Below are 22,981 nucleotides of genomic sequence, written 5' to 3'. Positions count from 1 at the left end.
TGAAGGGATTTTCCAATGAGCATCATTTCAAGAGTTTGTGACTCTAGTCTTTGGAATCTTGAAGAATTGGAGTTGATATCATTAAAAAATATGAGATTATTCTGAGATTGACAGGGAAAATCCTGAGAAGATGATTCACCTCTTGGGAGAATATCGGGCCAGAGGGCACAGACTCAGAATAAATGCGTTCCAATTCAAGTCTGAGATTAGGTGTTTTCTCAGCGGGTACCACGTCTTGGGTTTCTTTTCTCAGAGAGCTGTGGGAGAAGACTTCTTGTGTACAGTTAAGCCTGAGATAGTAGAAAGATGGATAGGTGGATGTATAGACAGATCGGTAGATAGATAGAAAGATAGATAGATAAATAGATCGGTGGGACAAAGAATTGTACAGCACAGAACAGGCCCTTAGGCCCTCGATGTTGTGCCGAGCATTGTCCGAAACCAAGATCAAGCGATCCCACTCCCTGTCATTCTGGTGTGCTCCATCTGCCTATCCAATAACCGCTTGAAAGTTCCTAAAGAGTCCGACTTCACTATCACAGCAGGCAGTCCATTGCACACCCTAACCACTCTCTGAGTCAAGAACCTACCTAGGATAGCCCTCCTATATCTCCCACCTGAATCTTATAGTTATGCCCCCTTGTAACAGCTACATCCAGCCGAGGAAATAGTCTCTGAACGTCCATTCTGTCTATCCCCGCCATCGTCTTATAAACCTCTATTAAGTCGCCTCTCATCCTCCTCCGCTCCAAAGAGAAAAGCCGTAGCTCCCTAAACCGTTCCTCAAATAACCAATCCTGCATCCAGGACGCATCCTGATAAATCTTCTTTGCACCCTTTCCAATGCTTCCACGTCCATCCTGCAATGTGGTGACCAGAGCTGCACACAATACTCCAAATGTGGACTCACCAGGGTCATGTATAGTTGCAGCATGACCCCGCTGCTCTTAAATTCAACCCCATGTTAATAAACGCTAACACACTATAAGCTTTCTTCACGGCTCTATCAATGAAAGAGGCAGTCTTCAGAGATCTGTGGGCATGAACACCAAGATCTCACTGTTCCCCCACATTCCTCAGAACCCTGCCGTTGACTCTGCAACCGTATTCAATTTTTTTCTACCAAAATTAATCACCTCGCACTTATCAGAGTTAAACTCCATCTGCCATTTTTTGGCCCAGCTCTGAATCCAATCAATGTCACTTTGCAGGCGACAGCAGCCCTCCACCTCATCCACTACTCCACCAATCTTGGTGTCATCAGCAAATTTACTGACCCACCGTTCAGTCCCTTCCTCCAAATCATTGATAAAAATCACAAAAAGCAGAGGGCCCAGCTCTGTTCCCAGTGGTACACCGCTGGTAACTGGTCTCCAGTCAGAACATTTTCCATCCACCACCACCCTCTTTCTTCTATCTTATAGCCCGTAACTTATCCAATTGGCTAAATTTCCCTCTATCACCACCTCCTTACTTTCTTCATGAGCCGACAATGGTGAACCTTATCAAAGGCCTTACAAAAATCTATTTATTCGACATCAACTGCTCTACCATCATCTACACACTTAGTTACCTCCTCAAATAATTCAATAAAATTTGTGAGGCAAGACTTACCCTTCACGAATCCGTGTTGACTATCCCGGATTTAGCTGCATCTTTCCAATTGGCCAAACATCCTATTCTTCAGGACCTTTTCCATTAACGTACCGACCCCCGAATAAAGACTAACTGGCCTATCAATATCAATGTCATTCCTATTCCCTTTTTGAACAGAGGAACAACTTTCTCCGTTCTCCAGTCCTCTGGAAGTATCCGCATGGATCGTGAGGATACAGAGATCAAAGCCTCCCAATGAATCCTTGGATATATCCTATATGGCCCATGGGACTTGTCGACCCTCATGTTTTTCAAAATTGCAGATACATCCTTCCTCAGAACATTTATCTTCTCCAGCCTACCCGCCTGTATCACACTCTGATCCTCAAAAACATGGCCCCTCTCCTTGGTGAACACTGAAGAAAAGTATTCATTCAACGCCTCTCCTATTTGTTCTGACTCCAAGCACAAGTTCCAACTACTGGCCTTGACGGGCCCTACCCTCACCCTGGTCATTCTTTTATTTCTCACATGAGAGTAAAAAGCCTTGGGGTTTTCCTTGATCACTAGATGGATAGATAGATAGAGAGATAGAGAGATAGATAGATTGATAGCTTGATACATAGATAGATAGATAGATAGATAGATAGATAGATAGATAGATAGATAGATAGATAGATAGATAGATAGATAGATAGATAGATAGATAGATAGATAGATCGATAGATCGATAGATAGATAGATAGATAGATAGATAGATAGATAGATAGATAGATAGATAGATAGATAGATAGATAGATAGATAGATAGATAGATAGATAGATAGATAGATAGATAGATAGATAGATAGATAGATAGATAGATAGATAGATAGATAGATAGATAGATAGATAGATAGATAGATAGATAGATAGATAGATAGATAGATAGATAGATAGATAGATAGATAGATAGATAGATAGATAGATAGATAGATAGATAGATAGATAGATAGATAGATAGATAGATAGATAGATAGATAGATAGATAGATAGATAGATGGATAGATCCTTAATCAGTAAATACATCGAGTGTTGCAGGAAAAGGTCATCAAAGTGGACGTGAGGAATAGCTAACCAGCCAGTATCCGATTGAATGGCAGAGTAGACTCGATAGACAGAACTGCTAACACCTGTTCCTATTTATTATGATCTAATGAAAACATAGATTACCTGCATTGCCAATTGAAACTGCTCCTCTTCCACCGTAACATGAATGACATTGCGGAATATTATTCCTGGACAACCACACCCCTATGAAGCTGTATCTCGCCCACGTTCGTTAGTTATCTATAATTAGTAGGAAAAACGGATGAATCGAAACTGTCTCGTTATCTCAATGGCATTGTAAAGGGTTGCTGGTAACGTGAATTTGGTGTCATTGCAGTGAGTAGTGTGAGACTGGTGAATGGGCCCAATCGTTGCTCAGGGAGGCTGGAGATTGATCACAACAGTCAATGGGGGACTGTTTGCGATGATGATTGGGGAATGGTCGATGCCGAAGTTGTCTGCCGTCAGCTGCGCTGTGGGAATGCAAAGAGTGTCCACTCCTCAGCTAGATTTGGAGCAGGAAGCGGCAAGATTTGGATGGATAACGTAGCGTGCACGGGAACCGAGCTCTCGCTCTCCTCCTGCTCCTTCGGAGGCTTCGGAGTTCATAACTGCCATCACGGCGAAGATGCCGGTGTAACCTGTTACAATGGTAAGACTACAATTATCCAAATGTAGGATGTCAGATATTATCACTTTTATTCTATTGCCATTGAGTAAATAATGTGACCAACGTCGGGTGTTTCATGCAGAGTGATTCAGATATGTGTATGTATATCTATATTGCAGCAATATTAATAAATATGTTAAGTTACGGTATCCAGACACTGTAGCTACAAAGGGAACTGAGGTGTCGGAAGTTTTAGGTCATCATTCAGTCAAAGCATGGATATTTTGATTCCATTAGATTGTTGCGTATAGAACAAAGAACAAAGAACAAAGAAAATTACAGCACAGGAACAGGCCCTTCGGCACGCGCAGCCTGCGCCAATCCAGCTCCTTTATCTAAACCTGTCTCCTATTTTCCAAGGTCCACTTCCCTCTGTTCCCGCCCGCTCATATACCTGTCTAGATGCCTCTTAAATGATGCTACCGTGCCCGCCTCTACCACCTCCGTTCGTAAAGCGTTCCAGGCACCCACCACCCTCTGCGTAAAAACCTTTCCACGCTCATCTCCCTTAAAATTCCTCCCTCTCACCTTGAAATCGTGACCCCTTGTAACTGACACTCCCACTCTTGGGAAAAGCTTGTTGCTATGCACCCTGTCCATACCACTCATAATTTTCTAGACTTCAATCCGGTCCCTCCTCAACCTCCGTCTTTCCAACGGAAACAATCATAATCTACTCAACCTTTCTTCATAGCTAGCACCCTCCATACCAGGTACCATCCTGGTGAACCTCCTCTGCCCCCTCTCCAAAGCATCCACATCCTTCTGGTAATGTCGCGACCAGAACTGCACACAGTATTCCAAATGTGGCCGAAGCAAAGTCCTATACAACTGTATCATGACCTGCCAACTCTTGAACTCAATACCCCGTCCGATGAAGGCAAGCATGCTGTATGCCTTCTTGACCACTCTATCAACCTGCGTTGCCATCGTCAGGTTACAATGGACCTGAACTCCCAAATCATTCTGTACATCAGTTTTCCCCAGGACCCTTCCATTGACCATATAGTCCGCTCTTGAATTTGATTTTCCAAAATGCATCACCTCACATTTGCCTGGATTCAACTCCATCTGACATTTCTCTGCCCAAAAAGAAAGAATGCTCCCTGAGGATTCGATATTGGGGGTTGTGGTTATCACTAGTAAGATAGTCATAAACCAGTTGGAGGGATATATCTGATATATTAAACGGGAGACTAGTTGTACAGCAGGCAGTTTACCGTTTAGTTTTTGCTGGGACTTTGCAAATCTGGCAGGAGCTTTTGTCAACGGCACTCATGTTAAGCCGTAATCTCTGAAAGTCAACACGACTTGCCGCTGGTGTCTGAAAGGAGTTATTCCCAATAAAACTCTACCCAGAGGAGAATAGGCATCCCTGTGATTGCTAGCTTCATTTGTAACTGTTTGTTGATCGGTGGTAGGTTTCGCCTGATTGGAGATAGAAAATATTCAGTTAGAAGTAAATGATTTTCATTTTATTGTTAAGAATTGCTTAACTGTTAATTGTAAGCTATTTTCGGTGATATTAATGTAGTTTGGTACTGTGGTAAGACTAAGTATGTTTTAATCTAAAATACACCACCTTTAAAGTGGAGTCATTCGTGGAACGAAATATTCTTTCCTTATCATTTTTCAAATTAAGAAATGTGCTTGTTGTCTGGTGCCCTAACAAATTTTAGGATCTGGTCCTAGGTCTTAACACTAATGAAATTTTCCATCTTAATTAATTATGCTTATTCAGCGGGCTTGAATCCAGCGCCACAGCCTTTATTGTTGATCCCTGATTACAATTTGAAAATGTGCTGGGGAGCCGTTTTTGGCAAGTGCTGCAAACATTGTGCCGAATGTGCCGTGGGTTAGACTCAAGCATTAGGTCAATCGCCAAGTAAGGTACTGCAAAATATTTCCAATTCAGCATGGCATGTGAATTAGAAACGTAATGCAGAGAAGAACAGCAGCTTCCCTACCCTACTGGACAAGGGCCAACCCAGTGGGTTTTCTCAATAATTGCCAGGATCTGATGGTCACTGTTGCTGCTTACATGCACTGAGCCAATTCCCTGCTTACTTTGCATTGGGTCCCCACTGTTCATTTTACTCATCACAAAAGGACATTAAAAAATCAGAAGGAATTGTCCATTCGGCACTTCGAGATTGCTCCGCCATTCCTCGTGATAATGGCTGACCATCCAGCTCAATAGCTTCATCCCGCCTTTGCACACCCGCTAACCCCCGCCGACGAAATGCGTTGATCACCTTCCCCCAATTGCTGTATCCGAATGCTTCTTGAAGACATGCAATGCCTTTGACTCAACCGCTACCTGCGGTAACGAATTCCATAGCTCGATCCGTCTATGAGTGAATACAACTGTTCTAATCTCAGTCCATCACGTCTTCTCAGGCTTCAACCCTTGGTTCTTTATACTCCGCATCGTCAGGGGCATCCTTCCTGCGTCTACCCTGTCTTGTCCTGTTAGGACCGTAATAGTTCTATGAGATTCTACAACGTTAAGAGTGAGTTGAATTATCGTTTGCGACTGAGCCAGAGATCGCACCGTTGTTCACCGCTCACCTCCAGAGGGATATACTATTAATTGAACAGCAGTTGAAACAGTGATATTCTCTTGATCATTGCATGTGAACCCTGCTTTGTGAAGTCGAACAAATCATCTCAGCGGCATCTGTGCATGAACTTCACGGGATGGTGGACAACCCCTGACCATTTTCGTCATCAAATACATTCCTCCGACCTTTAATACAAACGTGGGCAACGTTGCCAAGGACTATAAAGTGGTTCCCCACATTCGCGTGCAATTCGTTAGGTCCTGGGGAGCTCATGTCTGAATAAGTGCATGTGCACGTATGCGTTTGTCTACGTATGCCAGGGTACAGGACTGTGCGTATGTATATTTGTGAGTGTGTTTGCACATGTGTATGAGGATGTGGAATCGGGTATCTGTGTGCGTGTGTCTTGGCATGGGAGAATATGTGGGTAATGATAATTATGTGTGTTGCCATGTGTGGGTGAGTTTGTCTGTATGTGTGGGGAGAGGGAAGGGGGTGATGAGTCTATCTATTTGCATGCGGGTGTGCTGGAGTGTGTGTGTCTGTGTGCCATGTGTTTGTATCTGTGTGTGTGGCTGAGTTCGTCAATGTTTTTCTGTTTGTATGGTGTGTGTTTCTGCGGATGTGCTGATTTTTGCGTGTGTCTGTTTGTTTTTGTGTTTTGTGTTTTTGTTTGTGAATGTCCCTATCGGGCACAGTTGCCTGGTCGATGGCTAAGTTCTTCGTTGAGGCGACCCCTTTAGATATATCTCACACATGAATAAGACCTACTCTATTTCAATATTACTTCACCGTCCTGAATTATTGCCTTGACGTTTTGCAGTTCTATTCCGGCAGAATGTTGAAAATACACTCCGCAATAAGACCTTTCATGCACTACTTTCATTTCGTCCATGGGATAGAATAAGTTGGGAGCAATAAAAGAAAGTGAGTCACTGTGGTAGACTTGTAAAGGAACTTAACATTGAGTCCATATAGTGCATAAGGAGGCAATTTAGGCCATTGATTCTGCACCGGCTGTCTGAAACACCCGTGCCCTGACCCGGAACATCGCCTGTGCTGAACATCTTTGGGCATGTTGGGGCCATTTTACCATGGCCAGTTCACCTAACCTTCGCAACTTTAGACACCAACTGGCATTTTGAAATGTCTAATCCACCGAACAACCACATCTTTGGACACCAGTAGGCAATTTAGAATGTTCAGTTGACCTATCCTAGAAGGTCCATCACTGCCATCTCTGCACTCTTTGTTGAGGTGCGAGAGTAAATCCACATATCACCGCCAATGCAATCTGGACTCTTGTTCAAATCCCAGTGCAGCAGTTGGCAGCATTCGAAGATTGTTCCTGGAGCCACTGTCACACTTCATAAACTCCTGTCTGCTTAACTAATGACTCTTTAGGAAACGAAATCGATTGTCCTTACCCGGTATGGTCTGCAAGAAATCCCAGGCCGACAGCACTGGAGTTGCCTCCTAAACACACTCTGAAACGGCCAAGACAGTCACTGCATTCAAGGGAAATCAGTGCTGGACAATAAATACTGGCGAGCCTGTGAAAGCCACATCCCAGAAAAGAGAAATATTAAATAACCTTCTTGTAAATTTCAGTTTTCTTCTCTTACAAAACCATTGTGTTTTGTCAACTTACCACTTTACATTGAGTGCAGTAGCACTCGGCGCGTTCCCACTACCAGCACCCTGGGCTTTACCATTGACCAGAAACTGAACTGGTCCCAGCCATATGAATACAGAGTCGACAACAGCAAGCTAGCGGCTGGCCAGCCTGAAGAGGGTAACTCACCTGCCATTCCCAAAGCATGTCTACCACTCATGAGGCCAAGGCAATTAATGCATTCCAATTTCATGGATGCCAATCCCAGAATGGTACGGATCCTACAATTCTCAAGATGCTGGGCACCATCCAGGGAAAAGCAACATCGCTTGATTTCTTCCCTTTCCCCAAACATTCACTCCCTCCACCACTGACTCACAGCAGCAGCCTTCTGCACGGTCTACAAGAAACGCTGCAGAAACAACTATAATCCTTTCGGCTGCCCTTTAGGGTGCATGGTAGCACAGTGCTTTGTATTGTTACTTCACAGCGTCAGGGTCCTAGTTTCGATTCCCGCTTGGGTCACTGTCTGTGGAGTCTGCACGTTCTCCCCGTGACTGCGTGGATATCTTCTGGCTGCTCCGGTTTCCTCCCACAAGCCACAAAAGATGTGCTATCAGGTGAATTGGACATTCTGAATTATCCCTCTCTGTACCGAACAGCCATAATGTGGCGATTGGGGCTTTTCACAGCAACTTTACTGCAGTGTTACTGGAAGCCTACTTGTGAAAATAATTACTGTTATTATTATTCCCACGAACACTGCCATCTCGGAAAAGCAAGTGCAACAGACATATGGGGACCGCTAACACCTGGAGGTTCCCGTCTGAGGCAATTACCATTCTGACTTGGAAACATGATGTCCAGTGTGTCGAAATCCTGAGCACCGTCCCTAACAGCACAATGGGTACCTACACCATATGAAATGAAATGAAAAATGAAATTAAAATCGCTTATTGTCACGAGTAGACTTCAATGAAGTTACTGTGAAAAGTCCCTAGTCGCCACATTCCGGCGCCTGTCCGGGGAGGCAGGTACCATGCCGAACCATGCTGCTGGCCTGCTTGGTCTGCTTTGAAAGCCAGCGATTTAGCTGAGTGAGCTAAACCAGCCCCCAGTGAGCTAAACCAGCCCCCGTTGGTTATTCCCCAGCACCGGACTCAGGAAAGTGCTCTCCACCAACTCTGAGGGGACAAGCTGTAATGGGTAATAAATTCTGTCCCAGCCAGCAACATCCCGTAACTGTATTTTTGAAAGAAAGGACAATTAGGCCAATCTGACAAAAGGTATGTCAAATGGAATTCGAGGCAGAGACGATTAATAGAATTGTCATACCACTTCCAGAAACAACAATCTTGCACTAATAAGCAGCAGCAGTGAGGGGGATTAAATATAATGATTCTTCTCAAGGTATAATTAAATGATGGATTAAGAGTCAGGTGTTCGTCACCCTTTTTCAGAGTCGCACGTGAGGATTGTGAATGCAAACCATCGCTGCTCCGGCAGAGTGGAGGTTTACTACAAGGAAGAATGGGGAACGGTCTGCGACGACAACTGGGATATGGCGGACGCTAGAGTGGTCTGCAGACAGCTGGGCTGCGGTGCGGCTGTGTCGGCGCCAGCCAGGTCTACATTCGGGCAAGGCACCGGGAAGACCTGGATGGACGATGTGGCGTGCGTGGGGACAGAGTCCGCCGTCTGGTCTTGTTCCTTCGCAGGGTGGGGAAACGAAATCTGCGGCCACCAGGAAGATGCGGGTGTGATCTGCAACCCAGGTAAGGGGACATCCGGCCAATCGATCGGTGCGCTGTCCTCACATTGGGAGACAGTTGTTTGTGGTTGACAAAGGTGCAGCGTTAAAGGCGAAGGTTTCAAAATGGTATCCACCTGGTCAAAGCTAAGCGACAGTGAAGAATTTATTCGTTATTCATTTTTTATACATTAAGACAAACACCGAGAACGAGTCACAGGAACGTTCCGACAAGTACATACCAAGTCATTATAATACTTACTGACATTATAATATCTTCATTAGCTGCAGACATATGGATAAATATAGATTGTGGCGAATCGGTGCAGGACTCGTGTAGCGTCTGCAGGATAAGATTTTTCATTAGCAGTTGTCGAGTCATGGAAGCACGTATCGATAGTGTATCTGATACTGGAGAAGGAAAAATGCAAAGTAATGCTTGTGCAATTTTGCCCATATCTTGGAAACACTTTAAAATACATACACGGAGTTTTCTGGAATTGAAACAATTTCAATAGTTGACGAAGGCATGTTTTACTGAAGGTCCTAAAAGAGATAGCTGAAGAAATTGTGGACTCATTGGCGATGATCATTCAGGAATCCCTGGATGCACGAAGGGTCCGAGAGGGCTGTAAAGTGGCTAATGTAACAACGCTGTATAAGAAGGCAGGGGCATGGGAACCTGGATTGTAGTTTTGGGGTACGGGAGATTGAGTGTATAGAGGTCAGGAGCACAGATTTCACTTCGCAGGAGGGTGCCAGTGTTGAGGTAGGTGGTTTCAAGTGTGTCTACTTCAATGCCAGGCGCATACGAAATAAGGTAGGGGAACTGGCAGCATGGGTTGGTACGTGGGACTTCGATGTTGTGACCATTTCAGAGACATGGATAGAGCAGGGACATGAATGGTTGTTGCAGGTTCCGGGGTTTAGGTGTTTTATAAAGCTCAGAGAAGGGGGCAAAAGAGGGGGAGGTGTGGCGCTGCTAGTCATGGACAGTATTACGCTGGCGGAAAGGATGCTAGATGGGGACTATTCTTCCGAGGTAGTATCGGCTGAGGTTAGAAACAGGAAAGGAGAGGTCACCCTGTTGGGAGTTATCTATAGGCCACCTAATAGTTCTAGGGATGTAGAGGAAAGGATGGCGAAGATGATTCTGGAAAAGAGCGAAAGTAACAGGGTAGTTGTTATAGGAGACATTAACTTTCCAAATCTTGACTAGTTCGAGTACATTAGATGGGTCGTTCTTTGTACAATGTGTGCAGGTGGGTTTCCTGACACAATATGTTGACAGGCCAACAAGAGGCGAGGCCACATTGGATTTGGTTTTGGGTAATGAACCAGGCCAGGTGTTAGATCTGGAGGTAGGTGAGCACTTTGGAGACAGTGACCACAATTCGGTGACCTTTACGTTAGTGATGGAAAGGGATAAGTATACCCCGCACGGAAAGAGTTATTGCTGATGGAAGGGCAATTATGATGCCATTAGACATGACTTAGGATGTGTAGGTTGGAGAAGTAGGCTGCAAGGGTTTTGCACGCTGGATATGTGGAGCTTGTTCAAGGAACAGCTATTGCGTGTTCTTGACAAGTACGTACAAGACAGGCAGGGAGGAAGGGGTCGAGCGAGGGAACCGTGGTTGACCAAAGAAGTGAAATCTCTTGTTGAGAGGAAGAAGGAGGTCTATGTGAAGATGAGGCGTGAAGTTTCAGTTGGGGCGTTTGATAGTTACAAGGAAGCGAGGAAAGCACGTGGCACTGGTAGCAATCCTGCGATCACTATTCTGCTATTCCTACTCTTTAAATTCCGACCTCACTCCCTAAAATCACTTTTTAGATCCTCATCCCTTTTCTTAGCAGTGTCGTTTGTGCCTATGTGCACCACGAATTCTGATTGCTCATCCTCCCCCTTCAGAATCCTGTAGACTCGATCCGAGACGTCGCTGGCCCTGGCACCCGGGAGGCAACACACCTGCCGGGAGTCTCCTTCGCGAACACAGATATCCCTATCAATTCCCCTAACCATTAAGTCTCCTATCACTATTGATATTCTATTCTCCACCTTCCCTTCTGAGACACAGATCCAGGCTCAGTGCCAGAGATCTGGCCACCAAGGCCTTCCACGGTACTTTATCCCGCAACCCCAACAGCATTCATAACGGTATCCAGTTTTGAAGGGGAACGGCCACGAGGTATCCTTGCACTGTCTGCCCTTTCGTTTCCTTCGGCTGACTGTAACCCAGCTACTCTTGTCCTGTACCTTGGGTGTGGCTACCTCCCTGTAACTCTTCTCTATCATCCCGTCTGTATCCCAGATAATCCAAAGTCCATCCAGCTCCAGCTCCAGTTCTCTAACGCGGTCTCTGAGGAGCTGGAGTTAGGTGCAATTAATGCAGGTGTAGTCAGCGTGGACATCTGTGGTATCCTATACCAGCCATATACTACAAGAGCAGCTTGCAACTGCCTTGGCGTCCATGCCCTCTGATCTTACAGAATGTACCAGCCTGTGAACCAACTGGAACTCCGCCCATCGACTCTGCTCCCTGAGAACTGCACTCGCTGTAAACCCCTGCTCCCTTCACGCTCTTTGAGGAAGTGTAAAAAACGAAATGAAAGGCGCACTTTGCTCTCCCCTCACCTAACTACCTCATCTCCAAACTCTCACTATAGCACTCAAATACAACCAAATTCAGCAGTATTGAATCTTTCAGTATGGAATAAAGAACAAATAGAGGTACAGCACAGGAACAGGCCCCTCGGCCATCCAAGCCCGTGCCGACCATGCTGCCAGATTAAACTACAATCCTCTACACTTCCTGGGTCATTATCCCTCTATTCCCATCCTATGCATGCATTCGTCAAGATGCCCCTTAAATATCACTACTGCCCCTTCTTCCACCACCTCCTCCGGCAGCGAGTTCCAGGCATCCACTGCCCTCTGTGTAAAAAACTTGCCTCGTACATCTACTCTGAACCTTGCTCCACGCACATTAAACCTATGACCCCGAGTTGTTGAGCACTCTACCCTGGGGAAAAGCCTTTGTCTATCCGCTCTGTCTATGCCCCTCATAATTTTGTAGACCCCTGTCAGGTCGCCCCTAAACCTCCGTCGTTCCAGTGAGAAAAATAATAGTTTATTCAACCGCTCCTCATAGCTAATGCCCTCCATACCAGGCGGAATCCTGGTAAATCTTGTTTGCACCCTCTCTAAATCCTCCAAATCATACTGGTAGTGTGGCGACCAGAAGTGAACACTCTTCTCCAAGTGTGGCCCAATTAAGGCTCCTTACAGCTGCAACATGACTTATCAATTCGTATACGCAATGCCCCGGCCAATGAAGGCAAGCATGCCGTATGCCTTCTTGAGTACCTTATCCACCAGTGCTGCCCGTTTCAGTGGCCTGTGGATCTGTACACATGGAACTCTCCGACTTTTAATACTCTTGAGGGTTCTACCATTCACTGTAAATTCCCCACCTGCATTAGACATTCCAAAATGCATTACGTCACGTTTGTCCGGATCTGCCATCTCTCCGCCCAAGTCTCCAAACGAACTAAATCCTGATCTATTCTCTGACATTCCTCATCGCTATTCGCAATTCCACCAACCTTTGTGTCATCTGCAAACTAACTAATCAGACTGGTTACATTTTCCTTCAAATCATTTATACATACTACGAACAGCAAAGGTCCCAGCACTGATTCCTGCGGAACACCACTAGTCACAATCCTCCAATTAGAAAAGCACCCTTCAAGTGCTACTCTCTGTCTTCTATGACCTAACTAGCACTGTATTCACCTTGCCAGCTCACCCCTGATCACGTGTGATTTCACCTTTTGTACCAGTCTACCATGAAGAACCTTGTCAAAGACCTTATTGAAGTCCATATAGACAATATCCACTTCCCTATCTGCATTACTCGTCTTTGTGACCTGTTCGAAAAACTCTATCAAGTTAGCGAGACACGACCTCCCCTTCACAAAACCATGCTGCGTCTCACGAATACGTCCATTTGCTTCCAAATGGGAGTAGAACCTGTCTCGAAGAATTTTCTCCAATAATTTCCCTACCACTGACATAAGACTCACCGGCCTGTTGATACTGCGATGCCTGGATAGAGTGGAAGTGGAGAGGATGTTTCCACTTGCAGGAAATACTAGAACCAGAGGCCACCATCTCAGCCTAAAGGGTCGATCCTTTAAAACTGAGATGAGGAGGAATTTCTTCAGCCAGAGGGTGGTGAATCTGTAGAACTCTTTACCGCAGAAGGCTGTGGAGGCCAAATCACTGAGTGTCATTAAGACGGAATGGATAGGTTCCTGATTAATAAGGGGATTAGGTGTTATGTGGAGAAAGCAGGAGAATGGGGAAGAAAAAATGTAAGCCATGATTGAATGGCGGAGCAGAATCAATAGGCCGAGTGGCCTAATTCTGCTCCTATGTCTTAGGATCTTATGGTCTTATGGATTGGAAGCCAGCATTATTGTCACTGAGTGCTAGCATTTTAAAACACAAAATGAGGCCCTTCGACCCATCATATCACTGCCAAACACCAAGAAACTATGCATTCTAATCCTATTTTCCTTGGTCCTGTTGTCTTTTTTGGCATGGAGTTTCAAGTGCTCGTGCAAATCATTTTTAAACATTTCGCCAGTGTATGCTTCGACCTCCTTTGAGGCAGCGAGTTTCAGATTGCCATCAACCTCTTGGTGGAAATGTTTGTCCTCAAATGTTCCTCTAAATCTGCATCCCTTACCTTAAATGTACACAGCCTGCTTATTGGCCCGTCCGCCGAGTTTCCATGCTATAAACCCTATCCATCTCCAAGTCATTTTGATTATCTCGGCAACTCCACCCCTCCTCCTGTGCTATATGGAAACAACCCAGCCTAACCAGCCTCTCTTTATTAACTGAAACGCTTCAGCTCGGGAAACATTCTGGTGAATCTCCTCTACACACTATCCACTGCAACAGTAACCTTCCTGTCGAGTGGCGTCCAGAAATGCCGAGTGATCCAGCTTTTCATAGAGTTCCAATCAGAGAATCTCTGCTCTTATATTCTATCAGTTGGGCAATAAAGTATCTACCACGCCTTCTTAACTCCCTCAACAACCTGTCCTTTCGGCATTAGGATCTATGTGTCTGCATTGACCCAGAACAATGCAAATGGAACATGCTACTGCACGAAGTAGTGGAACATCGGTGCTGTCCAGACATGTCCATGTCGTAATTAGAGGGATTGCTGGATCTATTGTAGATCACGGGGATATTTTGGTGATTAGTAAACATGACAGGGATTAGAATCTTTTTCAGATGAGCTTTTTTGAATTCAGTTCGAGAGTGTTCTCGGCTGAAAAAAAGTGAGCATTAAGTTCTCACCCCTTGGGCGGGATTATCCATCCAGCCTGACCCGTGTTATGATGCCGCACGCGCCCGCCGTCATCGGGATTCTCGCACCCGCCAGCCGTCGCATTTTGGGCAACCCCACGCCGTTTGAAACCACCGAGCGTGGGTGCGCTGCCAGCGCAGCGGAGACCCCGACAGCGGAGAATCCAACCCATATCTGGTTTATATAACTCATATCCAAAGAGGCTGGTTTAGCAGAGTGAGCTAAACAGCTGGCTTGTAATGCAGAACGATGTCGAATAATGCCAGCAGCGCGGTGTCAATTCACGCACCAGCCTCCCCGAACAAGCGCCGGAATGTGCCGACGAGGGTTTTTTCACAGTCATTTCAGTGAAGCCTGCATGTGACAATAAGCGATTATTGTTATTATTATATCTTTAAATGAAAAATATAAAAGCAGTATTAGAATCGCTGGTTTCCCAACTGCTGTTTTTGTATACCCTTTCCTGGCTCTCATTGAAAGGCATCGTTCGTCGACAGCCTCATCGTGTATCATGTGATGCTTTCCATTGGCGCAGAAATCAATATTTAATGTGCCAAATATTTGAGGTTACACAAGGTGCTTCGTTGACATATTTAAGAAGAGCTTTCAACATTCCTACCACATGAGAGCACAATATACAGGAGCGGAATTAGACCATTCGCTTCAACGAGTCTGCTCCGATTTTCGATCATGGCGGATATGTTTCTCATCCCCATAGCACCCTTCCCCTTATTAATGAAGCGCCTGTCTTAAAGACGTGTTGCGACTTGATCTCTAAAACATTGTGTGCCAAGGATTTCCACAGTGGCACCACTCTCTGGCAGATGAACTTCATCCTCATCTTAGTTTTAAAGGATCATGCTCTCATTCTAGACTCTGCTCACGGATTCTGGACTCTCCCACTAGTCGATATTCTGTGTGCATCAATGAGATCCCCCTCATACTTCTAATCTCCAACGAATACAGATACAGATTCATAATGAGATAGACACCCTACAGCGTTGAAATAGGCCATTCGGCTCTGCACTGACGTAGGCCCACACCTCCACCCGCACCACTTAACTCAATAACCCCACCTAACCTTTGGGCACTTAGAGACAAATTAGCATGGTCAATCCACCAAACCTGCAGATCTTAAAATTGGGTGGGGAAACGAGAGCATTCTCGGGGAAACTGAGCAGACGCAGGGAGAAAGTAAAAACTCCACATAGACTGTCAACCACTCCTCGTATGATAAGCTGTTCAACCGCGGGATCATTCTTTTGAACATATGTTTTGTAATTCCTCGCCTGTAGTTTCCCGCTTTCAGTCTACCCCGCGTGTTTTAGAGCACATATGGTATCGAAACTAAGCATAATGATTGATTTGCTCGCCTCAATAATCGTTTTAAGATTCGACGCTTTCATACGATAGAACTAATTGCGCACATGTGGCAATAGGCAACTTGAATGGAGATTGACATAGAGGAACATTTCTGCAGAGGCTAATTGGAGTAACTATATACCATGTCGTGTTCATTTCAGGTGTATTGGAGCGGCCCACCATCTCTCACGATCCGGACATTCCAGTACACATGGCAGGAGATTCTATCAGAATCACATGCACGGCTCCGAATGGTTATGTGCAGGGTCGATTCAAATTGATGAAAGATTCAAATTCCACTAAAAAGCATGAACTCAGTGCCAACAAGCTGGCCGTTACTTTCACACTCCGTAATGTAAGCGTCAATAGTGGAGGAAATTACAGCTGCCTGTATGAAAGGGATGTGTCTGGAGTGTCGATTTCCTTCACAGCCAGCGAGGTTGTGCCAATCAGTGTGATAAGTAAGTGAGGCTGTAGCCTATTTGGTTAGGTCTTTTGGATTGTGTAATGAGTTTGTTAGATTCTGGAGTCTAGCCAGAATTGGGAATCGCATGCCCAATCGCATGCACAACGTAACTCAATGCAGGGAAGGCGGAATGGGTGGATTTCGGTTGGCAGGAAATTGCTTCCCGGGATGAAGGTGGTAATGCAAACTCCGGAAATATGTTGACTACCCTCAGCTACCCTTGAAGAGAACGGTTGTAATCGGTCATTCTCGAGTTCGATTAACGACGAAACATTTGCTGTGGGTTTGGAGTCACGTGTAGGCCAGGGACGGGCATGGCCGGTGATTTCCTTCCCTGAAGTTGAGGCAGTAACTTAGTGTAATGGGACGTCGCAGGTTAAAGCTCTCGCAACCCAGTTTCATAGAACATAGAACGATACAGAGCAGTACAGGCCCTTCGGCCCTCGATGCTGCACCGACATGGATAAAAACTAAAGGCCATCTAACCTACACTATGCCTTTATCATCCATATGCTTATCCAATAAACTTTTAAATGCCCCCAATGTTGGCGAGTTCACTACCGTTGCAGGTAGGGCATTCCACGGCCTCACCACTCTTTGCGTAAAAAACCCACCTCTGACCTCTGTCCTATATCTATTACCCCTCAATTTAAGGCTATGTCCCCTCGTGCTAGCCACCTCCTTCCGCGGGAGAAGGCTCTCGCTGTCCACCCTATCTAACCCTCTGATCATTTTGTATGCCTCTATTAGGTCACCTCTTAACCTTCTTCTCTCTAACGAAAACAACCTCAAGTCCATCAGCCTTTCCTCAGAAGATTTTCCCTCCATACCAGGCAACATCCTGGTAAATCTCCTCTGCACCCGTTCCAAAGCTTCCACGTCCTTCCTATAATGAGGCGACCAGAACTGTACGCAATACTCCAAATGCGGCCATACTAGAGTTTTGTACAACTGCAAAATGACCTCATGGCTCCGGAACTCAATACTCTACCAATAAAGGCCATCACACCATAGGCCTTCTTCACAACCCTATCAACCTGGGTGGCAACTTTCAGGGATCTATGTACATGGACACCGAGATCCCTCTGCTCATCCAAACTACCAAGAATTGTACCATTAGCCAAATATTCCTCATTCCTGTTATTCTTTCCAAAGTGAATCACCTCACACTTCTCCACATTAAACTCCATTTGCCACCTCTCAGCCCAGCTCTGCAGCTTATCTATGTCCCTCTGTAACCTGCAACATCCTTCCGCACTGTCTACAACTCCACCGACTTTAGTGTGGTCTTCAAATTTACTCACCCATCCTTCTGCGCCCTCCTCTAGGTCATTTATAAAAATGACAACCAGCAACGGCCCCAGAACAGATCCTTGTGGTACGCCACTCGTAACTGAACTCCAGTCTGAACATTTCCCATCAACCACCACTCTCTGTCTTCTTTCGAATAGCTAATTTCTGATCCACATCTCTAAATCTCCCTCAATCCCCAGCCTCCGTATTTTCTGCAATAGCCGACCGTGCGGAACCTTATCAAACTGCAGAAACCCACCGTGGGTGATGGTGTAATTTGAATGCACCAAACATTTGGGAAGAAAGGTCTAACGAGACATTCATTGGTTGACGTCCAAAATCCATCTGATACATTAATGTCCTGAAAGGCTAGAATCGGCCACCCTTACATAGTCTGCCATACCACTGACTCCAGATCCACATGGCATTGTGATATGATTCTGAAAATGCTGCCATCAAGGGGCAGTTACGGGAGGGCAATGCATTTTGACGCAGCCAGGGATGCCCATGTCGCATAAAAGACTGAGAAAAAAGATTATTATGCAACTTAATGACAATTCATTTTACAAAGACTTGGAGTAAGTGTTAAAAGCCGAATAAAGATTATTCCTGCCTCAAATCAACAAAATCGCGATATGTACGATACAGACAGGCACCTAGCAAAAAAGAAGAATCAAAATGGAGAGGTGAGTTCATGTTCTGAAGTTCCTGAAGTGAACGGCACTAGGGGCAGGCACGGCTGCCTCACAGCCCCAGGGCATCAGCTTCAATTCCAAACTTCGGTGACTGCCCTTGTGGTATTTGCATTTTCTTCTCGTCTCCACGTTGGTTTCCGGAGGACGCTTCTGTTTCCTCCCACAGTTGAAAGATGTATGTACGGTGCTAAATCGCCCGTTACTGCTCAACGATCTGTTGAAGAGGTAGATGGTTCGTACTAAAACAGATTCTTAGTGTCCATAGATACAGACTATACAGATTGGCCATGGAACTTTGCCGTTTTGTTTCCAAAGGATAGCTTGGCATTTGTGGATAGGACGCGGGACGGGGCCCGAATACGGATGTTCTTTTGATGGATAGATGCAGACACTGACGGCTGAATGACAGCCTTCTGCACAGTCTATCTATGCATGTTGAGATGTACAATATGTATGGGCGAAGTGAAGCATGTGGCATGAGGAATGCATACACGTTGGTGCATTCTGTCATCAAATGATATAGGCCTGAATAAAGGTAAATTGATCTGAAATATAAACTGGCTTAAAGGTTAATTGATATGAAATATAAACTGCCTTTACTGTTTTCCTAATTCAATCAGTCCCATGCTACTCTTGCTGTTATGAATCTTGCTGCGATGATTGTTTCAGATCCTCCAACTCAGCCGACGATCTCTGCCAACCCTTCTTCACCAGTTTATGTGGCAGGAGAAAAAGTCACCATAATGTGCAGACTTCCAAATGGGCAATCAACTGGCCGTTTACAGTTACTCAGAGGCCAGACGCCTGTCAAGAACAGCACCAGCAACCAGCAGTCAATCACCTACACCATTTGGAATATTACCATCAGCAGCGAGGGGAAGTACACGTGTTTCTTTCGGACACAGGTGTCTGGTCGATGGCTGAGTTATCCATTTAGTCGACCTCTTGAAATAATTATCACCCGTGAGTCAAACCTACACTAGATCTATAACACTTTCTTAATAATTGCCTGGCTGTTTTGCAATTTTATTCATGTAGATTTTTGAAATTGCATCCCGTAATAATTCTCACTTAGACATTTCATTTAGCCCATGGAGTGTAATAAATTTTGGAGCAAGAACAAAAAGAGGACCCGAGTGGCAGTGTTGTAATGGAACTTAAAATAGAATCCATAGAGTGGAAGGGGAGGCCATTTGATCCACCGGGTCTGCACCGGCGCTCCTCCCAATAGGAGTACTCAAGCACGGCCCGATCCCCCACACTATCTCAGGAACCCTGCATCGTTACATAGATACATCCAGCAGAGGGCAGCAGAGCAGAGCTTCTGATTGGCTGTTCCGTTGAGATTTGCATACGTGCAGTGCGGTCAGCGTAAGTTGAAGGTGCACCTGCATCAGTGACCCGAGGAGTCCGACGGAAGGTGAGCATCCAGCAGAGGGCAACAGAGCAGAGCTTCTGATTGGCTGTTCCGGGGAGATTTGCATACGTGCAGTGCGGTCAGCGTAAGTTAAAGGTGCACCTGCATCAGTGACCCGAGGAGTTCGACGGAAGGTGAGCATCCAGCAGAGGGCAGCAGAGCAGAGCTTCTGATTGGCTGTTCCGGGGAGATTTGCATACGTGCAGTGCGGTTAGCGTAAGTTGAAGGTGCACCTGCATCAGTGACCCGAGGAGTTCGACGGAAGGTGAGCATCCAGCAGAGGGCAGCAGAGCAGAGCTTCTGATTGGCTGTTCCGGGGAGATTTGCATACGTGCAGTGCGGTCAGCGTAAGTTGAAGGTGCACCTGCATCAGTGACCCGAGGAGTTCGACGGAAGGTGAGCATCCAGCAGAGGGCAGCAGAGCAGAGCTTCTGATTGGCTGTTCCGGGGAGATTTGCATACGTGCAGTGCGGTCAGCGTAAGTTGAAGGTGCACCTGCATCAGTGACCCGAGGAGTTCGACGGAAGGTGAGCATCCAGCAGAGGGCAGCAGAACAGAGCTTCTGATTGGCTGTTCCGGGGAGATTTGCATACGTGCAGTGCGTTCAGCGTAAGTTGAAGGTGCACCTGCATCAGTGACCCGAGGAGTTCGACGGAAGGTGAGCATCCAGCAGAGGGCAGCAGAGCAGAGCTTCTGATTGGCTGTTCCGGGGAGATTTGCATACGTGCAGTGCGGTCAGCGTAAGTTGAAGGTGCACCTGCATCAGTGACCCGAGGAGTTCGACGGAAGGTGAGCATCCAGCAGAGGGCAGCAGAGCAGAGCTTCTGATTGGCTGTTCCGGCGAGATTTGCATACGTGCAGTGCGGTCAGCGTAAGTTGAAGGTGCACCTGCATCAGTGACCCGAGGAGTTCGATGGAAGGTGAGCATCCAGCAGAGGGCAGCAGAGCAGAGCTTCTGATTGGCTGTTCCGGGGAGATTTGCATACGTGCAGTGCGGTCAGCGTAAGTTGAAGGTGGTTTGTGAAGTGGCTGTTCTCGAGTGACAGCTTTACCCGAAACACTACTTACGTAGTGTCTCCCACCCATCCTCCTACTCTAACCAAAAAAAAAAGCTCTGTCCGTTGGATTGCTGAACTAACAAGTTTTTTTATTTTTTTATTTTTCAGTAGTTGGGAAGTTAGTTCAGTGGGAATGGAGGCTAGGGCAGTTGAATGTTCCTCCTGCAGAATGTGGGAGGAAAGGGTCACCTCTCGTGTTCTTTCTGACTACATCTGCGGGAATTGCACCCAACTCCAGCTCCTCGAGAGCCGCATTAGGGACCTGGAGCTGGATGAACTTCGGATCATTCGGGAGGCGGAGAAGGTTATTGAGAGGAGTTATAGGGAGGTAGTCACACCTCAGGTAAAAGAAGAAAGTAGATGGGTTACCGTCAGGGGAGGCAGAGGGAACCGGCAGGCAGTGCAGGGATCCCCTGTGGTCGTTCCCCTCTAACAAGTATACCATTTTGGATACTGTTGCGGGGGCCGACTTACCAGGGGTAAGCAATAGGGCGCAGGTCTCTGGCACAGAGTCTGTCCCTGTTGCTCAGAAGGGAAGGGAGAAGAGGAACAGAGCACTTGTCATTGGGGACTCCATAGTTAGAGGAACAGACAGGAGGTTCTGTGGGAACGAAAGAGACTCACGGTTGGTGTGTTGCCTCCCAGGTGCCAGGGTTCGTGATGTCTCTGATCGTGTTTTTGGGATCCTTAAGGGGGAGGGGGAGTAGCCCCAAGTCGTGGTCCACATAGGTACCAACGACATAGGTAGGAAGAGAGATGGGGATTTGAGACAGAAATTCAGGGAGCTAGGGTGGAAGCTGAGAGCTAGAACAAACAGAGTTGTTATCTCTGGGTTGTTACCCGTGCCACGTGCTAGCGAAGTAAGAAATAAGGAGAGAGAGGAGTTGAACACGTGGCTACAGGGATGGTGCAGGAGGGAGGGTTTTGGTTTCCTGGATAATTGGGGCTCATTCTGGGGTAGGTGGGACCTCTACAAACAGGATGGTCTTCACCTGAACCAGAGGGGTACCAATATCCTGTGAGGGAGATTTGCTAGTGCTCTTCGGGGGGGTTTAAACTAATTCAGCAGGGGGATGGGAACCTAAATTGTAGACCCAGTGTACAGGATGTTGAGAGTAGTGAGGTCAGGGATAGGGTTAAAAGTTCGATAGAGGGCACCGGCAAGCAGGACGCTGGTTTGAAGTGTGTCTACTTCAACGCCAGGAGCATCCGGAATAAGGTGGGTGAGCTTGCAGCATGGGTTGGTACCTGGGATCTCGATGTAGCGGCGATTTCGGAGACATGGGTAGAGCAGGGACAGGAATGGTTGTTGCAGGTTCCAGGATTTAGATGTTTCTGTAAGAACAGAGAAGATGGTAAAAGAGGGGGGGGGGTGGCATTGTTAATCAAGGAAAGTATTACGGCGGTAGAAAGGACGCTTGAGGACTCGTCTACTGAGGCAGTATGGGCCGAGGTTAGGAACAGTAGAGGAGAGGTCACCCTGTTGGGAGTTGTCTATAGACCTCCGAATAGTCCCAGAGATGTAGAGGAAAGGATTGTAAAGATGATTCTTGACAGGAGCGAGAGTAACAGGGTTGTTGTTATGGGGGACTTTAACTTTCCAAATATTGACTGGAAATACTATAGTTCGAGTACTATAGATGGGTCAGTTTTTGTGCAGTGTGTGCAGGAGGGTTTTCTGACACAGTATGTAGACAGGCAAACAAGGGGCGAGGCCACATTGGATTTGGTACTGGGTAATGAACCCGGCCAGGTGTTAGATTTAGATGTAGGTGAGCACTTTGGTGATAGTGATCACAACTCGGTTATGTTTACTTTAGCAATGAGCAGGGATAGGTATTTATAGAGAAATACAGCACAGAACAGGCCCTTCGGCCCACGATGTTGCGCCGAACTTTTGTCCTAGGTTAATCATAGAATTTTGGACAATTTGTCATGGCCAATCCACCCAACCTGCACATCTTTGGACTGTGGGAGGAAACCGGAGTACCCGGAGGAAACCCACGCAGTCACGGGGAGG

General features: G+C 46.2%; 1 protein-coding gene across 1 annotated transcript in view; it reads left to right on the top strand.

The window, feature by feature from the left end:
- The window catches only part of LOC119958280 (deleted in malignant brain tumors 1 protein-like), a 135,843-nt gene that overhangs the window by 23,651 nt on the left and 89,211 nt on the right, over positions 1–22,981 (top strand). The window contains exons 3-5 of the mRNA XM_038786712.1: positions 3,022–3,336; positions 8,994–9,308; positions 16,194–16,493. Of these exons, the coding sequence (XP_038642640.1) occupies positions 3,022–3,336; positions 8,994–9,308; positions 16,194–16,493 (930 nt within the window). The remainder of the gene's footprint in view (positions 1–3,021; positions 3,337–8,993; positions 9,309–16,193; positions 16,494–22,981) is intronic.

This window comes from Scyliorhinus canicula, chromosome 29 (assembly GCF_902713615.1).
Source record: "Scyliorhinus canicula chromosome 29, sScyCan1.1, whole genome shotgun sequence".
Taxonomy (NCBI): domain Eukaryota; kingdom Metazoa; phylum Chordata; class Chondrichthyes; order Carcharhiniformes; family Scyliorhinidae; genus Scyliorhinus; species Scyliorhinus canicula.
This window is presented reverse-complemented; position numbering and strand designations above follow the sequence as displayed.